Source organism: Durio zibethinus, chromosome 7, assembly GCF_047325235.1.
Source record: "Durio zibethinus cultivar Kanyao isolate XHJ-2024 chromosome 7, ASM4732523v1, whole genome shotgun sequence".
In the NCBI taxonomy this organism is placed as follows: domain Eukaryota; kingdom Viridiplantae; phylum Streptophyta; class Magnoliopsida; order Malvales; family Malvaceae; genus Durio; species Durio zibethinus.
This window is the reverse complement of record NC_143168.1, coordinates 15,455,275-15,470,120: the sequence shown is the minus strand read 5'-3', so window position 1 is coordinate 15,470,120 and position 14,846 is coordinate 15,455,275. Positions and strand designations below refer to the sequence as shown.

General features: G+C 33.8%; 1 protein-coding gene across 2 annotated transcripts; it reads left to right on the top strand.

Moving 5' to 3' along the window:
• Positions 1-213: 213 nt before the first annotated feature.
• Positions 214-11,550, top strand: LOC111276822 (sister chromatid cohesion 1 protein 4-like). Of its 2 annotated transcripts, none has more exons than XM_022862706.2 (15): positions 214-966; positions 2,183-2,444; positions 2,582-2,679; positions 2,778-2,824; positions 4,897-4,946; positions 5,188-5,272; positions 5,410-6,376; positions 6,507-6,860; positions 6,988-7,129; positions 7,751-7,887; positions 8,450-9,306; positions 9,747-9,780; positions 10,138-10,246; positions 10,408-10,537; positions 11,177-11,550. In XM_022862706.2, exons 1-15 carry the CDS (start codon positions 843-845, stop codon positions 11,273-11,275), a joined length of 3,495 nt encoding a protein of 1,164 aa, XP_022718441.1. In that variant the 5' UTR covers positions 214-842; the 3' UTR covers positions 11,276-11,550. The 2 variants fall into 2 exon arrangements, with proteins under 2 accessions (XP_022718441.1, XP_022718440.1); XM_022862705.2 differs by having other exon boundaries at positions 6,507-6,863.
• Positions 11,551-14,846: the final 3,296 nt, after the last annotated feature.

The window sequence follows — 14,846 nt, the reverse complement described above, 5'->3', positions numbered from 1 at the left end:
ATTTGAACTGTACAGCTTATGATATGAGGCAATGACGAAGTGTACTCCGGAAGCCTTAAAATTCAAACAACCAGTGAAAAAGCGCCACGTTTCGTACTCACATGGACTTGAGCAACACAGAAAGGAACCCAAAACGAAAGTCGAAACGTTGAATTCCAAGCTTTTTTTCTTCCAAAAAATAAAAAAAAAAGGAAAAAAAGGAAGTCTCTTCTTATTACAAAAGCTAAAAGAGCGCTTCTCTTCTTTCTCTCTATCTGCGTTTATCTGTATCTGTCCGATCCGACTCGTTATTCTAACATCTGTCTCTCTCCAATTTTCTTTCTACCCCAACTCAATTATCGAGCTGTAGTTTTCCTCAGAACGTCGTTTCGTCGAAGGCTAGGGTTTGCTTCTCGAAGCGCAAGTTGGGAGTTATTTATCGGATTCTTACGTTAAGGTTCAATATTTTGAAGTTCTCCCACATGGTGATTCTGTAAATTGAGCAGAAATGGAGCCCTTTTTTGGGTTATGGAGCTTTGGGAGGGTTTCAAAGTTTTTCTGGTGGATGCGGAGTAATTAGGGTTTCATTGTTTCTACTATGTTTAGGTATATTTTGAGCTTAATTTGGTCATTTCTGTAGCTGAAAGTGGAAAATTAAGGGTTCTTCTGGTGGATGGGGAATTTGAAATTCAGGCTGGTTTTTCTTGTCTTTGAGCTCTGTGAGTTTGTTGAATTCCTACCGAAAATTTAAAGTGGTTTGTTTTCCAAGTAGGACCGGTAATTTTAAGCTTAACTAACAGGGCTTTCTTACATTTAGAAGTGGGGAAGTTGTATGAAGAAATAGGGATTGTATCGGGTTAGAAATGTTTTATTCACAGTTTATATTGGCGAAGAAAGGTCCGTTGGGGACAATATGGATAGCAGCCCATCTGGAGAGGAAGCTTCGAAAGAATCAGGTGGCGGATACCGACATTGGTGTCTCTGTTGGTTAGTACTTTTTAGTTTTGTTCAGTTTGAATTTCGCGACTATCTATCTCTGTCTACTTGTATTAATTTATTCTTTGCCACTTAATGGAGAAATATCTTAGTCTTCCTGAGATTAGTTTACTTTACGCTGTTTGGATATGCCCCCTCTCTTTCTTTCTTCTTCCTTTTATGCTGTATCGTTATTTATTTAGGTATTCTTTGATTGTTGCTTGAAACTGTAATCTTTGTGGAGAGAAAAAAAATGTATGTTTTACTTTAAGACAAGATAAGATATTTGCTTCATAATTGGTAATGAGTTTTTGTCATTACTTTATTCTTAATCAATTTTGATTTTACTTAGTAATGATTCAATTTTTAACGACTTTATTAGGAAATAAATAGCAAGCAGCTATTAATAAAGCCTTACTTATTTGTCCAATTGATATGCTCTTTCATTTTCCTTGATTTGTAATATCATATACATTAAATCAACCATTGGAATTAGTGATGGTCATGCATTCATAGTTTTAAGTTTATTTAGTATTTTCTAACAGCTTGACGAAATCAGAACAGTTTTAACCATTAAACATATATTAGTAAAAGTGGTATTTCTGAGTTGAAATCATAAATACCAGATTAGCTTGAAAATCAGCATGCATGATGATTAAACCCAGCAGTCAAGTTGGTAAAACAGGGTTTCTCTAGAAATTATGGGGTAGAGTGGATGCCGGAATAGTTTGCTTCAGATGCGTGTCTGTTGCCTACCGGTTCTTGAAACAGAAAATTTCATTCCAAAATTCCATTTAATATTTGTTATGGGATAATTTTTAAAAGCTAATAGCCTTCTCCTTTTCATTCTTGGTGATGCATGAACTAATCTTCTTCAGGTCCTTTTATGCTTCTTCCTTGTCATGGCCCTTTGGACCTATTTGGAGGATCTTGTTGGCAGTCATATTTGTTTCTTTGGAAACCTATGGTCATGTAGGAGTAATTTCTGTTCGGAACATGTTAGCATATTCTTAAAATTTATTGTTTTACTTGGTTACCCTTTGGAGGAAGCTTCCTTTGAGCTTGTTCAGCTCTTTTGTTGGTTTTGTTGCTCATGGTCAAAGCTATACAATAATGGTGACAGTGTTTTTATTTTTTCATGTTCCAATATCTAATTTCTTTCATGTTCATGGGTTGAATTACTTCTTTCTATAACTTTAACTTTTTTTGTTTATATGGCTTTGAACAGATTCTATTCTGTTTCCTGAAGTACCAATTGCACTACGATTGTCCAGTCATCTTCTTCTTGGAGTGGTGAGGATATATTCTAGAAAGGTGAATTACCTTTTTGATGATTGCAGTGAAGCCTTGCTAAAGATAAAGCAGGCGTTTCGCTCCACTGCAGTTGATTTACCGCCAGAAGAATCAACTGCACCCTACCATTCAATCACTTTGCCGGAGACTTTTGATCTTGATGATTTTGAGCTGCCTGATAATGAGGTTTTTCAAGGGTTAGATCCTAATATTTACCTTTTAGATTGTCTTTCTTGATTTATGTGTTGCTTTGGTAATATGAGATACATCAATTCTTTTCATTAGGTATCTGTGGATGTCCTGTATGTTTATTAACATGTAGCTTTATTGGCAGTAACTATGTTGATCATCACGTTAGCTCAAGAGAGCAGATTACGCTTCAAGATACCATGGATGGTGTGGTTTACTCCACATCCCAATTTGGATTGGATGGTTAGTACTTGCTTTTGACTGTGATGATGCTAGATTTAGCTATATTCGGTAAGCATAATACTAGTAAATCTAAAATTCTGCATTTGATATACTTTCAGAGCGGTTTGGTGATGGTGATACTTCTCAGATTGGTCTGCTCGATGAGGTAATTGTGTCATTCTTGCTTCTTGACATTTGGTGATTTGTATGGCAAGTAGTCAGTAATCAGGGTGACGCTTACTAATGTAGGACCTGGAAAATTAAGAACAGATGGTTATATAGCAAGCAAGAATATCTGATTTTAGGGCTTACATGGATGAGAAAATATGATTAGTTTTGATGGTTGATTAAGTGGAAGGATTTAAGCTTGAAGTGTGCCAAAAAAGAAAGACCAAATTGATTTGGGTGATTGTTTGCATCTGTGAATGATACCAGTGAATGGTAGCTCGAGTTTAGGGGTGAACTTTGATGTTGAATTGGTTATGATTTGAGTGATGATCTAGGAATTACAAGAAGATGGAGATATATTCTTTACAGCTCTATATCCTACACCTAGGATTGAGGTTGCTTTATGCAATCCAAACAGAGGTATAATAGCTATTGAAATCATCACAAACTCTTCTCCGTAAAATAGAAGAAGTTATATCTGTATTTATTGAGTTGAAGGACTCCTATTCTTTGAAGGAGGTAAAATCCAATATAGGAACTATAAAAAATTGATTTACAACAACCCCTAGAGTATAATAAAACCTAATAAGATAACAGGACCTTAATATAAGGACCCACAGATCCAGAATTTACAATTTCCGGCAAAGCTGAAAATTTTTAAATAGTCTTGACACTTTAACCTTAACTGATTATCACTGTATACACCGACACTGGAGTTAAAACTCCAGATGTGGGGTTAGAATGTTGCCAATGTGCATTTAACTCTTATAAAAATCTATTAATTTTCTTAAACATACCCTCATGGAACATGTGACAACCCTGTGGAGTTTTAAATCTTCACTGCTAGTGTATAAGATACTTTTCCTAAAGTTAAAACTAAAGAAAGCAGAAAATACAGTGTATTCGACAATATTCTATCGGAAGGAAACAAAAATAAGTAACAATATCAGTTATACCTTAATTGAGTATTTAGTTTCTGTTTTCTTAATATATACAATTTCAGTTTTTCATGATTTATAGTAGACTTTTCTTGAATACCTTGACATTTCTGCCACTTTATCTTTTGCTGAGACTCATTTTTTATTTTTTGGGTTGGTGGCATGAAAGCAGTTGTGCCTTATTGCCTCTTTAATATCAATTATGTGTGTTTAAACATCGTGGGTGGGGGGTGCTTCCTCCTCTTCTTTGCATAGCCAAATAAAAAGGATGAAAATGAAATGAAGAGGAGCAGTTGGGTCTTTCTTTTTCTTGCTTGAAAATCTCTTCTAATGTGTTTCTTTTAGAGCACTTATTGTTCTTCTCTAGATTTAATTATGTTGAATCTCCATTGGAATTAAAGGGTTTTGATAATATTGCATAACATTAGCAACTACTTTTAGAGTTTTGGGGCAGTAGATTAGCTGATTTACTTATTCTTTAGAAGGGAGATGTAGATGTTCTTACTATTGGAAGAAAGAATGGTTTATATATGTTTAAAGCCCAACCAATACGGGATGATTTTCTAACTCAGCAAAGATGTTGAGGTCATAACTACTAAAAATGATGAAAAATGAAACTAACAAACTAGAAGAAAAAGCAACTGAGAATAAATGAATTGGGCTTGTTGGCAAAATAATTATGACCACAAGGGAGTGGGTTGTTAGAGGGACAACGTTAATACGATGCTCTGAAGGGTATAAGAACGATTTTTTTTTTAACTAACAGTGTTGGGAAAGTAGATTGTGCAATAATATTATCAAAACTGCTTAAGTTTATATTCTTACCCTAAATATAAGTATGAAGTGGGTCAATTTACTGAAATGATTTCATAGGTCATTTGAACAATTAAAAACCTCGATCACTCGGTTTTTGAAGTTGAAATATATTTCTGGGGATCCTCTGGTCTTCGGATCCTTTAAATTGCTGAATAAATGGTTTTGTTTATGGCCCTTCAAAGTTGATATCTTTGGGGCCGTGGTATTAAACTTGTCTTTGTTATATTGACTGACCTTTTTTACTTCTTCTTGGTGCTCTTTTCCCCTAACACGAATCATCTAATGAAAATTCTCATCTTGGATTAATCTTGAGCAGGAACTAGTCCTAGATAGGGTTGCAGTGCCAGGACATGGTGGAGTTTCAATGTAAGCTTCATACAAACACACTCTTCTTTTTCAGATCATATTGTATATTGACGTTCATATACAATTTTACCTTATTTTCCCTTTAATCATTTTTGGTAGAGTGGTCGCTTGACTTCCCTTTTTTGTAGATTGCAAAACACTGGCTATTGTTAAGCCATCATTTATTTCACTGGTTAATTGATGTAACCATTTTGATAATTTTGAATTTCCTGGCTCATCTTACTTGTTTCTGTCATTACAGGTATGATCTTCAAGGGTCAGATGTACTACAAAAACAAGATCCAAGTAATTTAGAAGCTGTGCCAATTGATTGCAGTGGGGATCAGGTTTGTTGTTTATTCAACACAACAGAAACCTCAATTTCCTTCTAAATTGATTTTTTGTCCATCTTGTAAAAGCAATTCATGTTCTAGCCATCTTATTATCTGACTTGCCTTGATAAATATGTTTTGCTTGCTGTTAGGTTGAAGTTCTAGCTGCAAATTCTGAATTTGTTGCGTACGATCAGGATCCAGGTACTCCTGGATTAGTGGTAGTGCATAATTTGTCTGGTGTTCATGAGGCACTGGCTGGTGGTGATCAGGATCCAGGTACTGGATTAGTGGAGGTGCGTAATTTGTCTGGTGTTCATGAGGCATTGGCTGGTGGTTATCATGCGGAACGAGAACATCACAGTCTTAAAGAATTGAACAATTCTGAATGCGTAGAAAATGCTTCTAATAAATCAAATCTTCCCCAAGGGGATAACAATCCAGTGGATCAGTCTCTGCAAAATGATATAAATCATGATGTTATACTTAGTATGCCTCCTGAGAATGGCTCCTATATTGGTGACATGGAGAAAGAACAGGCTAAACCACAAGGAATGTCTCTTCATGATGCTGTGTCTATAGAGTACACAACAGCTGTTGGGACTACTATTAGAGGACCTGATGGTTTGGATAGGGTGGAACATGTGCATAATGGTGTCATTCAATCAATGGATAGAACTGATGGGGAATGTGCAGAATCTCCTAGCTGCTCTAATGTCACCTTTGATTTAGAGGACTCTGCTCGAAGAACATGTTCAAGTAGCACCTTTGTGCCCACAGCAGATTGTTATTTGGAGAATGGTCAAGCATCACATAAATCTGAATTTGGCAATGATGCTGAAACTACTGATAAATCATGCTCACCTGCTAAAGCAATAGCATCAAATCCTTTCTGTCCATTGGAATCGCCCAGTAGAACAACAGTTATTGGTGGTGAAGCTCAAACTTTTCAGGAAGCAAACGATTCTGAAAATCTTAAAAACCCTGTTATTCTCAAAGATGTCTCATCTGTTCAAGTTCTTGGATTTGATAATTTGGCTGCTGCAGAGCAAAACTTGGTAGATCTGTCCAGAAGGGAGGAGGAAGTTCTTGCTTCCGGAGCTTGCATTGAGGTGCAAGGTTTGTTTTACAAGTCTCATGCTTGTAGCCTTGCATAGATTTGTATTTTTTTAATAGTATATATAATGACCTCATTTTTTTCATGATGACTTCATGTTAAATTGTTTCTTGGTAATTACTATCTTTGCAGGTGAAGCCTGCCAAACTCAGATGTCAGAACCTGCTTTATGTAATGATCAGTTGGAAAATTCAAATACTTGTGCTATGTCTGACATTCCTGCACCTGAAAAGTTACTTTCTGCACCAGAAGGACCTCTTGACACACCAAGTGGTTTACTGGGTGAGTCTACCCCAGACAAAGAGGTCCTAGCAGGGAATGATGAAATTGATGCTGGAACCAAACTCATTTCGGGAAAAAAGCGAAGTATAACTGAAAGTACACTAACTGTAGAGAGTATAAACTCAGTCGAATCATTTGGAAGGCCTCGATTAAGAACTGCAGAATCAGTTCCTGATGATGATGACTTGTTGTCTTCTATTTTAGGTAGCAGTGCTTTTAACTCTAAATGAACTATTATCTTCTTTATATGAATTTACTAGAATAGCATGGATTGTAGGGCTGTTCTTTCATAGAGAATATTTTTACGAATTAATTTAATTTATTGCTTCAGTTGGAAGAAGATCTTCGGTTTTCAAAATGAAACCAACTCCTCCCGTTGAAGTAGCATCAATGAAACGTGCGCGATCTGCACCAAGACCTAGTGCCACCAAGAGAAAAGTGCTTATGGATGATACTATGGTCTTACATGGCGAGTACGTTATTATTATGTTTTTATTGCTCCTTAATATTTTATCTCACAAGTTGATGTTACAATGATTATTCTCTTTTCAAATGTATTTGAATTTTGAAAAATTTTCAATATTAGTCTTCTTACAAAGTCAATATAGCATGTTTAGTTTTCTGTGAGCTCACTATGTCCTTGATTTTATAAATTAAAATTTGTCCATGAAATTCATGCATTTGGAAATTTCTGGCCTTTCTTTTGTGACTTTTTCATTGTTTAACATTCAATGAAGTGTCATCCTTCTCTGAGGCACTTTTTTGTTTGTTTTCCTCTGTTGTCAACAAGTTTTACAAGATGGACTTTTGCTGGGGGTGTTAAACTCTTGATTACCTGCCAATTGTAGAACATAGCAATCTATTTGTAGTATGACATGTGTGGTTTCATTGCAATAAGTGGCTTAAGATATGATCAGTTTGTGTTTCTCTCCAGTCAGCTTGGCACATTATGAAATATTTTTTAGTGGCATTTATTTTGATTAATTGAATCTTAGAATGGTTTTTTTTTTTTTTTTTTTCCCCATAAATTATGCATTTTAAAATTTGGCTCTAGCGGTTAAGTACTGATTAATTTCCCTTTTTTTTATATCAAGTACAATACGTCAGCAGTTGGTTAATACTGAAGACATACGTCGTATACGCAAGAAAGCACCTTGCACTCGCCCTGAAATTTCATTGATTCAGAGACAATTCTTGGAAGAAGAAATATTTAGTGAACCTACATTTACTGGTGAGATCAAATTGCTGAAAGTTAATTGTATCTTCATGCTTTTGTTGGGTCAATAAAAAAAAAAAGAAATGAAGAATTTCAACTTGTTAATTAATTATAGAGTGGATGTTGTAATTCCACCCCATATGCTACTCCTTTACAAGAGGAAAATTTATTGACACAACTGTAAATTTATCTCCTGAAGGCCTGGTCAAGTTTGATTTGCTTTCATTGAGCAAAGTTTTAACTTATTCTAGATGTTTGTCTAGTCTAGTGCATCCTCAGGCCCTAGTGAGAACCAGACGGCCCTACTTCTACATTTGTTTTTCCTATTGGCTTGTAAATTGCAAGTATTTTGGGATGTGGAGTTCAGTTTTGTGGTATTGATGTCATATCTATGAATGCATACTCAAGTTCTAAAGTTATATGGACTACAAGATTTATCAGTGATGAATCCTAATGGTTTTGCATCTTGTCTTGATTTTATTGTTGTTGCTTGAAATGATTCTACCTCTGAAATGGAGGACATTCTAACACATCGATTATAACTTTATAAGTTGCTCACTGTTGGTGTACCTTTCAGGTGTGTCGGGCGACTTGGCATGTTTGCACAGTGAAACATATGACCTAAGTGGTATCAGGATTTCTGAAGCTGATGAAAACCATGCATCATCTGAAGTAGCTAGGTATTCTGGGTGTTCTGTCAGAACTGATATTGTTGAAGAAGGTGGAATTGAAGGGAGCTCTGTGCCTGTGATTCATGGAAATGATGAGCAAGCACAATCTGCTGGCACTCCTATTCAGACCGATACTCAGCAGGGTGAGTACAGTGATCAGAATGCTCAGCAGGATAGAAATGCTGTTGATGATGTACCTCAACTTATGCAACATGAACCTTTAGATGGGATCACGGAAATGGAAATTGACAGAGATAATGTTGAAGTTGCTAATGCAGCAAATCACTCTTTTCTGGACGAGTTTGCAGGAAATAATCCTACTGAAGTTTTAGAACACGATGTTGAGAATATTATTGCAGCTGAAACTGAATCAAAAGCAACTGATCAGTTTTTGTTGGAAGAAAGTAAAGCCAGTACATCAGTTGAGGTCAGTATGGCAAACTGCTGTGCACCTATTGAAAATGGAACCAATTCTCTTGCAACTATACAAACTGGTGAGTTTGTGAATGGTGCTCAAAATGCTTATGAAACTGGATATGATAAGGTTGGTGTCGTAGATGAGGCTCAAGTTGAGGGTGCACTCTTGCATCATGATGACAAGGACCCAATTTATAAGGGCAGTGAAGAATGTAAATTGGATTCTACATATTCAGAAAAGGTTGATATGGTTCTGAAAAATGCTTCATTAAATGGAGAAAGTCCAACCTTTCAGGAAGTTAATGCAGTCAATGAAGAAATGACCTCTATTGTGGATAATCAAGCTGTAAGTTCTTTAACACATGTAGCACATTTGTGTTGATCTAAAAATATTTAATTGCTCCAACTTTTATCTAACTGATGGCAATTTATATCATTGTATAAATTCAATTATGCTCTAATGTTATTGCTGAAAGTCAACTATAATTAGGATAGTGTATATGCATGCATCAATACTGGGCTTTTTCCATATTTGAGCAATAACTTATTTTCTAAAATATATTTTAATTACTGTTGAATATTTAAAAATTTTCTATTCTAGAAGGCATGGTCTACATTTTAAAGTTCTGATAAATTTTCCATTCCTTACAACTTCATATTCCTGTTCAGTCGATATGCTATTTTCATTAATTTATTATGTTGCTATGAAAATTGTTTGGCATTAGCCTTTCTTATTTGAAGGCATTAAGAATCCCCTAAATGACTATTTGTTCCTCTGGGGTGCAGGAATTTGAGGATGTTGCAGTTGCAAATGATACAGGTTTGATCTTGTTGCCTTCTGTTTTGCTTTACTTTTGATTGTTGATGGGTATTTCTTGAAATTATTTTATTTGATTTTTGGAAGGAAATGACTTAAGAGTTTTTGACTGAATAAATTATTCTTTAGACATGAAAATTTCATTTTAGTTGTGAAAGTTGTAGGCAGGGTGGAAGATAGTTAGGGCCACAGGGAGCTATTGCCACACAAAAGGTTTCCTCCCAAAAGGAAAATATTAATATTTTATTAAAAATAAGTCTTGCCTATTACTTTCATTTACGCCATACCTCCCCCTCCTCCCAACTTAATCAATCCTGACTCTGCAATTGGTTAATATTTGTTTCTTTATTTTCCTTTCAGAATTTCTGAATGTAGATGATGAAGAGCTGGGTGAGGATGATAATGATGGTATGCCATGTGGTGATGAAAGTCGTCTTCTTGAAAATAGTGGATGGTCTTCTCGTACAAGGTCTATAAGCTCCCTGTAGTTGATTATTTGAGCTGTTGTTTGCATTTTTCCTTTAACTTCAACATTAATTTAGCATTACTTGTGAAAATAATTTCTTGTACCTGAATAACTGGAATGAGGCTAGCTCACATCTTGATGTTTGCTCATACCCTTTCTGTCAGGGCTGTTGCTAAGTATCTTCAAAATTTGTTTGAGGATGAAGCTGTACATGGACGTAAGGTACTTTTTATGGACAGTCTACTGGCTCGTAAAACACGTAAAGAAGCATCAAGGATGTTTTTTGAAACACTGGTATGTCTACAATAATTTGTCTTATAGTAACTTTTAAAGTGCATAACACTATCATCTACACATTAATGAAGTGCAGAATATTTGCAACTAAGAGTACTTAAGCATATAAAACCTTGCCATGTATATTTATGTCAAAAACATCATTTTATCTCTCTTTTTTTATGTGACAAGGCATTATTCATTTTTTTTTAAATGAGAAGACATGGGCTTGAAAAGAAAACCCTATCATTGTAAGCCTGTATTCAAGTGCACAACTTGTGCAGAAGTACTAATGCACAAAATGTTCTCATAGAAGAACAAATGCCACTTTTGGAGACCTTTTAACAAATGCAATTTGAAAGATATTCTGACATTATTGTGAAACAGGATGATGAATAGTAAGGATAAAAAAATTTTGAATCTTTAAAAGGAATTGCAAGTAGAAGTGGCGATCCAATGCAAAATTTGTTTTAGTATTTGTACACAAATGAATAGATGTACTTTCTTTAGATGGATACTCTTTATCTTACCATCCATTGTTAGGTTTGGTTAGTTTGCTTGAGACATCCATTGATGTCCTAGTTTTTTTTTGGTTGCTCTGGTGGGGAAAATCGTTGCTTATGCTCTTTTTTTCTCGGTGTTAATTTCCCCAAACTGCAGGTTCTTAAGACAAAAGATTACATCCATGTAGAACAGGGGAAACCCTTGGACAACATCTGTATAAAGCCTCGAGCAAAGCTAATGAAATCGGATTTCTGATCCCTTGCATAGGAAAAGCAGATACGGTGAAAAGTGCCTTGTTGTAGTTCTAGTTCTGATACTCAGCCCACGTCCGTAATTATTTTGTTTCAAAATGGTTTTTGTTTTTCTATTTTTATTTTAAAAATTAGTTGTTGTTTAGCTCATGTAATTGGTAGCAAGCATGTCATCATGTTGATCGTCTGGACAACTGTAGGTGGATAATAATTGTGTATATATGTGTAAAATATCTCAATTTGCAATTGAAGATGCTAATTTATTTGTTTTGACTGCTATTTAGCCCATTCCATGTGATTCATTTAAGGTGTTAAATAAACGATTGGTTACAAAATGTCTGAATCTGAACCCAGAGTCTTAGTTGAGCTGATTAATTTTGTGCTTGTGGTCAAGTAATTCCCCTTCTTTGTTGTTTTTATTTACGTTGTAAGCTTAACTCATAGGGTTTAAGGACTGTCCGAATCTGCCATGAATTTTAAGTTTTGGAGAGCCTTCAATTTTACATTGGTTATGTACTAGAATTTGATTAGATTTTGAAGTATTCACAGCCTCTTCCACTGAATTGTGACTTTTTGCGAGATATGCATGATACTTACCGTTTGCCTCTAATCTCCCCCTTTTTGGGGTTTTTTTTTTTTTTTTTTTTTAATAAAGTATTCCATCTTTTTAGAACAATTGGGATTATTTTTTGATTTATGCGTTTTAATGTCTCTTGAGGCTTCCAATTGGCTTTGTTCCTTTGATATAATCTAATAGAGTTAGCAATCCATCTGTTTCGGTTAATTTGATTATAAGTTAATTTTTAAAAAACTTGAATCAATAGATTAAAAGAGCGAAAATTAAAGTAAATTGAATTAAAATAAGTAAATTATTTATTTTTTGAAGTTTTAGGTTTTTTCGAATGCATGTAAGTAATTTTCTAGAAGGATTGATTCATTTTTAAAAAACATCAATTTATTTGCAAAATGGATCAATTCATTTGCAAAAAGGAATCGATCTATTTGCAAGCAAACTAATCAATTACACCGACTAAACTAACTATTCAATGGAGAAAACTGTTAAACCCAAACAAATTGATTTCGATTTAATTAAATTTCAATTAATCATCATTTTATTCAGTTAAAACTTTATATTTCTCACACCTAAATCAGTTGCATCTTTTGTTTTTTTTTACATTTCAACTTGGTGAAAGTATATACAATTGAACATAGTGAGCAGTTGAGCATGTAAATAAGCTGAAGAAGTGAAAAATTTTGAAATATCTACCATTATATTACATATTAATTTTTTTTATCAAATTATTGTGATTTAAAAACTTATTTACCAATCCACAATACTTTTTGTCATGTCGTATTTTTTTATTTGACACATAAAAGGTTGAGTCTTACCGAAATTCCATGTCCTTTTTTTTTAATATATTTTTGTTAGCGAAGAAGGATTGCATTTTGCGCATTTATAACAAATTTTGGTCATTTTGACCAAAGATTGACTTCCTCTAAGGATGTCACGTGGCTCTTTTTCATCCTTTTTTTTTTTGTTGTTTCTTTATTTATATATATTTTTAAATATTTAACAACTATTTTTTAAAAAGATTTAAATTTTTTACATGTGAGATCCACATTTTTTTTCTTCTATTATTATTTTTTTAATTTAATTAATTTTTTAAAGATTTATTTTTTACATTAGATCCACTTGATATCAAGTATACACCATATGTTTGAATTTCTTTTTTTTTTTTTTTCCGGTAGATAAAAATAGTAAAACAATTAGTATTTAATATGTTTTTATTTGTTTCGATTTTATATAAGTGTAATTTTATAAAAAAAAAATCAAATCAATTCAAGTCAATTTTTTTTTTTTTTATAGAATAAGGGATGGATTAAAAGCAAATTTATGATACTTGATTTTATATTTATATATATTGATCAATTTTTTTTGTTGAAAATTTGATATTAAATGAGTCTCACACAAAAATAAAATATATTTTATAAGAATAAGAGATCAATTTATGTATTCATATGTTACTCTCATTTGGGTTTTTTTTTTTTTTTTTTTTTAATTTTACCTTTTGTCCTTTTTTTTTTTTTTAAATTGGATAAAATTTTTAACAAAATATTGATAAATAAAAATGACAAACCAAAACAAATTTGAACTGCGCGCAAGCACCCATGTAACATATTTGGACTTTGGTTGCGAAATACTTATGTTGTACGAAAATGTGATATAATAAAAAAAACGACAACTCTTGAGATTTGTACTGTATATTATATTAATTACATATTCTACACATATAATCAAAGAGAGGATAGCGTATTCATAATTGCCTTATTAAAATATATATTTACTATTTTTAAGAACAACTCAGTTTAGCACAAGAACAACTCAGGCTCTAGTGAGTTTTACATCAAAATTTTAAAATTTTCATAGCATCAGAGCTTTCATGAAATTCACTGAAATTTATCCTCAGTTTTTTTTCATCCTTCAACAATCATCATGGCTTCTCAAACATCACTGTATCCTTACCCCTAACTTTGGAAACTTTGAATCACTTAAACTCAAAGAAGCCAATTTTCTGCTCTGGAAAACCCAAATCATGGGGCTTATTGAGTCAAAAGACATGATTGATTTTATTGATAGTAGCTTTTCTATGCCATAGCAGTACCTAGAAATGTCTATAGATGAAGTTGCTGCAACAAAGTGTGTGACATTTAATTCGCATTATTTAGTACGGTGAAAGTCGAATTGCTTACTTCGTGATTGGATCATTAGTACATAGCCGAAGAGACTCTTGGCATTGTTGCTGGACTTGATACGTCCGCTGAAGTTTGGAAAGCTTTATTGAACGCATTCGCTCAAAGCACTAAAAAGCATGAGTTTGCTCTAGAGCAAAAACTTCGTCGCCATCACAAGGGCAGCCATTCTATGTCAGAATATATCAGAATCTTTAAAAATAAATGTGATGAATTTTCAGCCATGGGAAAGGTCACGAGTGACAAAAACAAAATATTTACTCTTTTAACTTGATTAGGAAATGAATATGAGTCATTTGTCACAATCATGCTAAAACCTCCAAGGCCAACTTATACTAAATGGTACGTTAATTCCAAAGTCATGAGATTATTCGAACTATAAATTCAGAATCAGTTATTGGAGCCAACCATAGTGTTGCCTTCAAGGTTCAACGGAAGAGGAAATTGAGAGGGCGATGGCTACTAAATCAGTTCACAATCAAGGGACGAAGATTCACCCATTTTGGCCAATTCTCAACTAGACATGGAGGTTCCTCTTTTTATCAAATTGACAATTCTTCTCACAATAATTCTAAGTTAGAGAAAGACAAAATTAGTGCGTCAAATATGCAAGAAGGCAAAACACACTGCTTTTTAATTCCATCAGAGATTTAATCATGCATGTCAATTAGAAGATATTCCTTAACAATGTGCAGCATTATCCATAGTTGAAAATCCAAACAATGCGTGGTTTCCTGACACAACGACAAGGTCTCATTTAACCTCCGATCCTGGTAACCTTAATTTAATTATACCCTATCATAGTCTTGAGAAAATAATGGTTG

What these genes read in the sequence shown, in the direction of transcription:
- LOC111276822 (XM_022862705.2), top strand. Translation starts at nt 843, where the DNA reads ATGTTTTATTCACAGTTTATATTGGCGAAGAAAGGTCCGTTGGGGACA. An exon ending in ATCCCAATTTGGATTGGATG is followed by an intron (nt 2,680 to 2,777) that starts GTTAGTACTTGC and finishes ATATACTTTCAG; the next exon opens with AGCGGTTTGGTGATGGTGAT. An exon ending in TGCAGTTGCAAATGATACAG is followed by an intron (nt 9,781 to 10,137) that starts GTTTGATCTTGT and finishes TTTTCCTTTCAG; the next exon opens with AATTTCTGAATGTAGATGAT.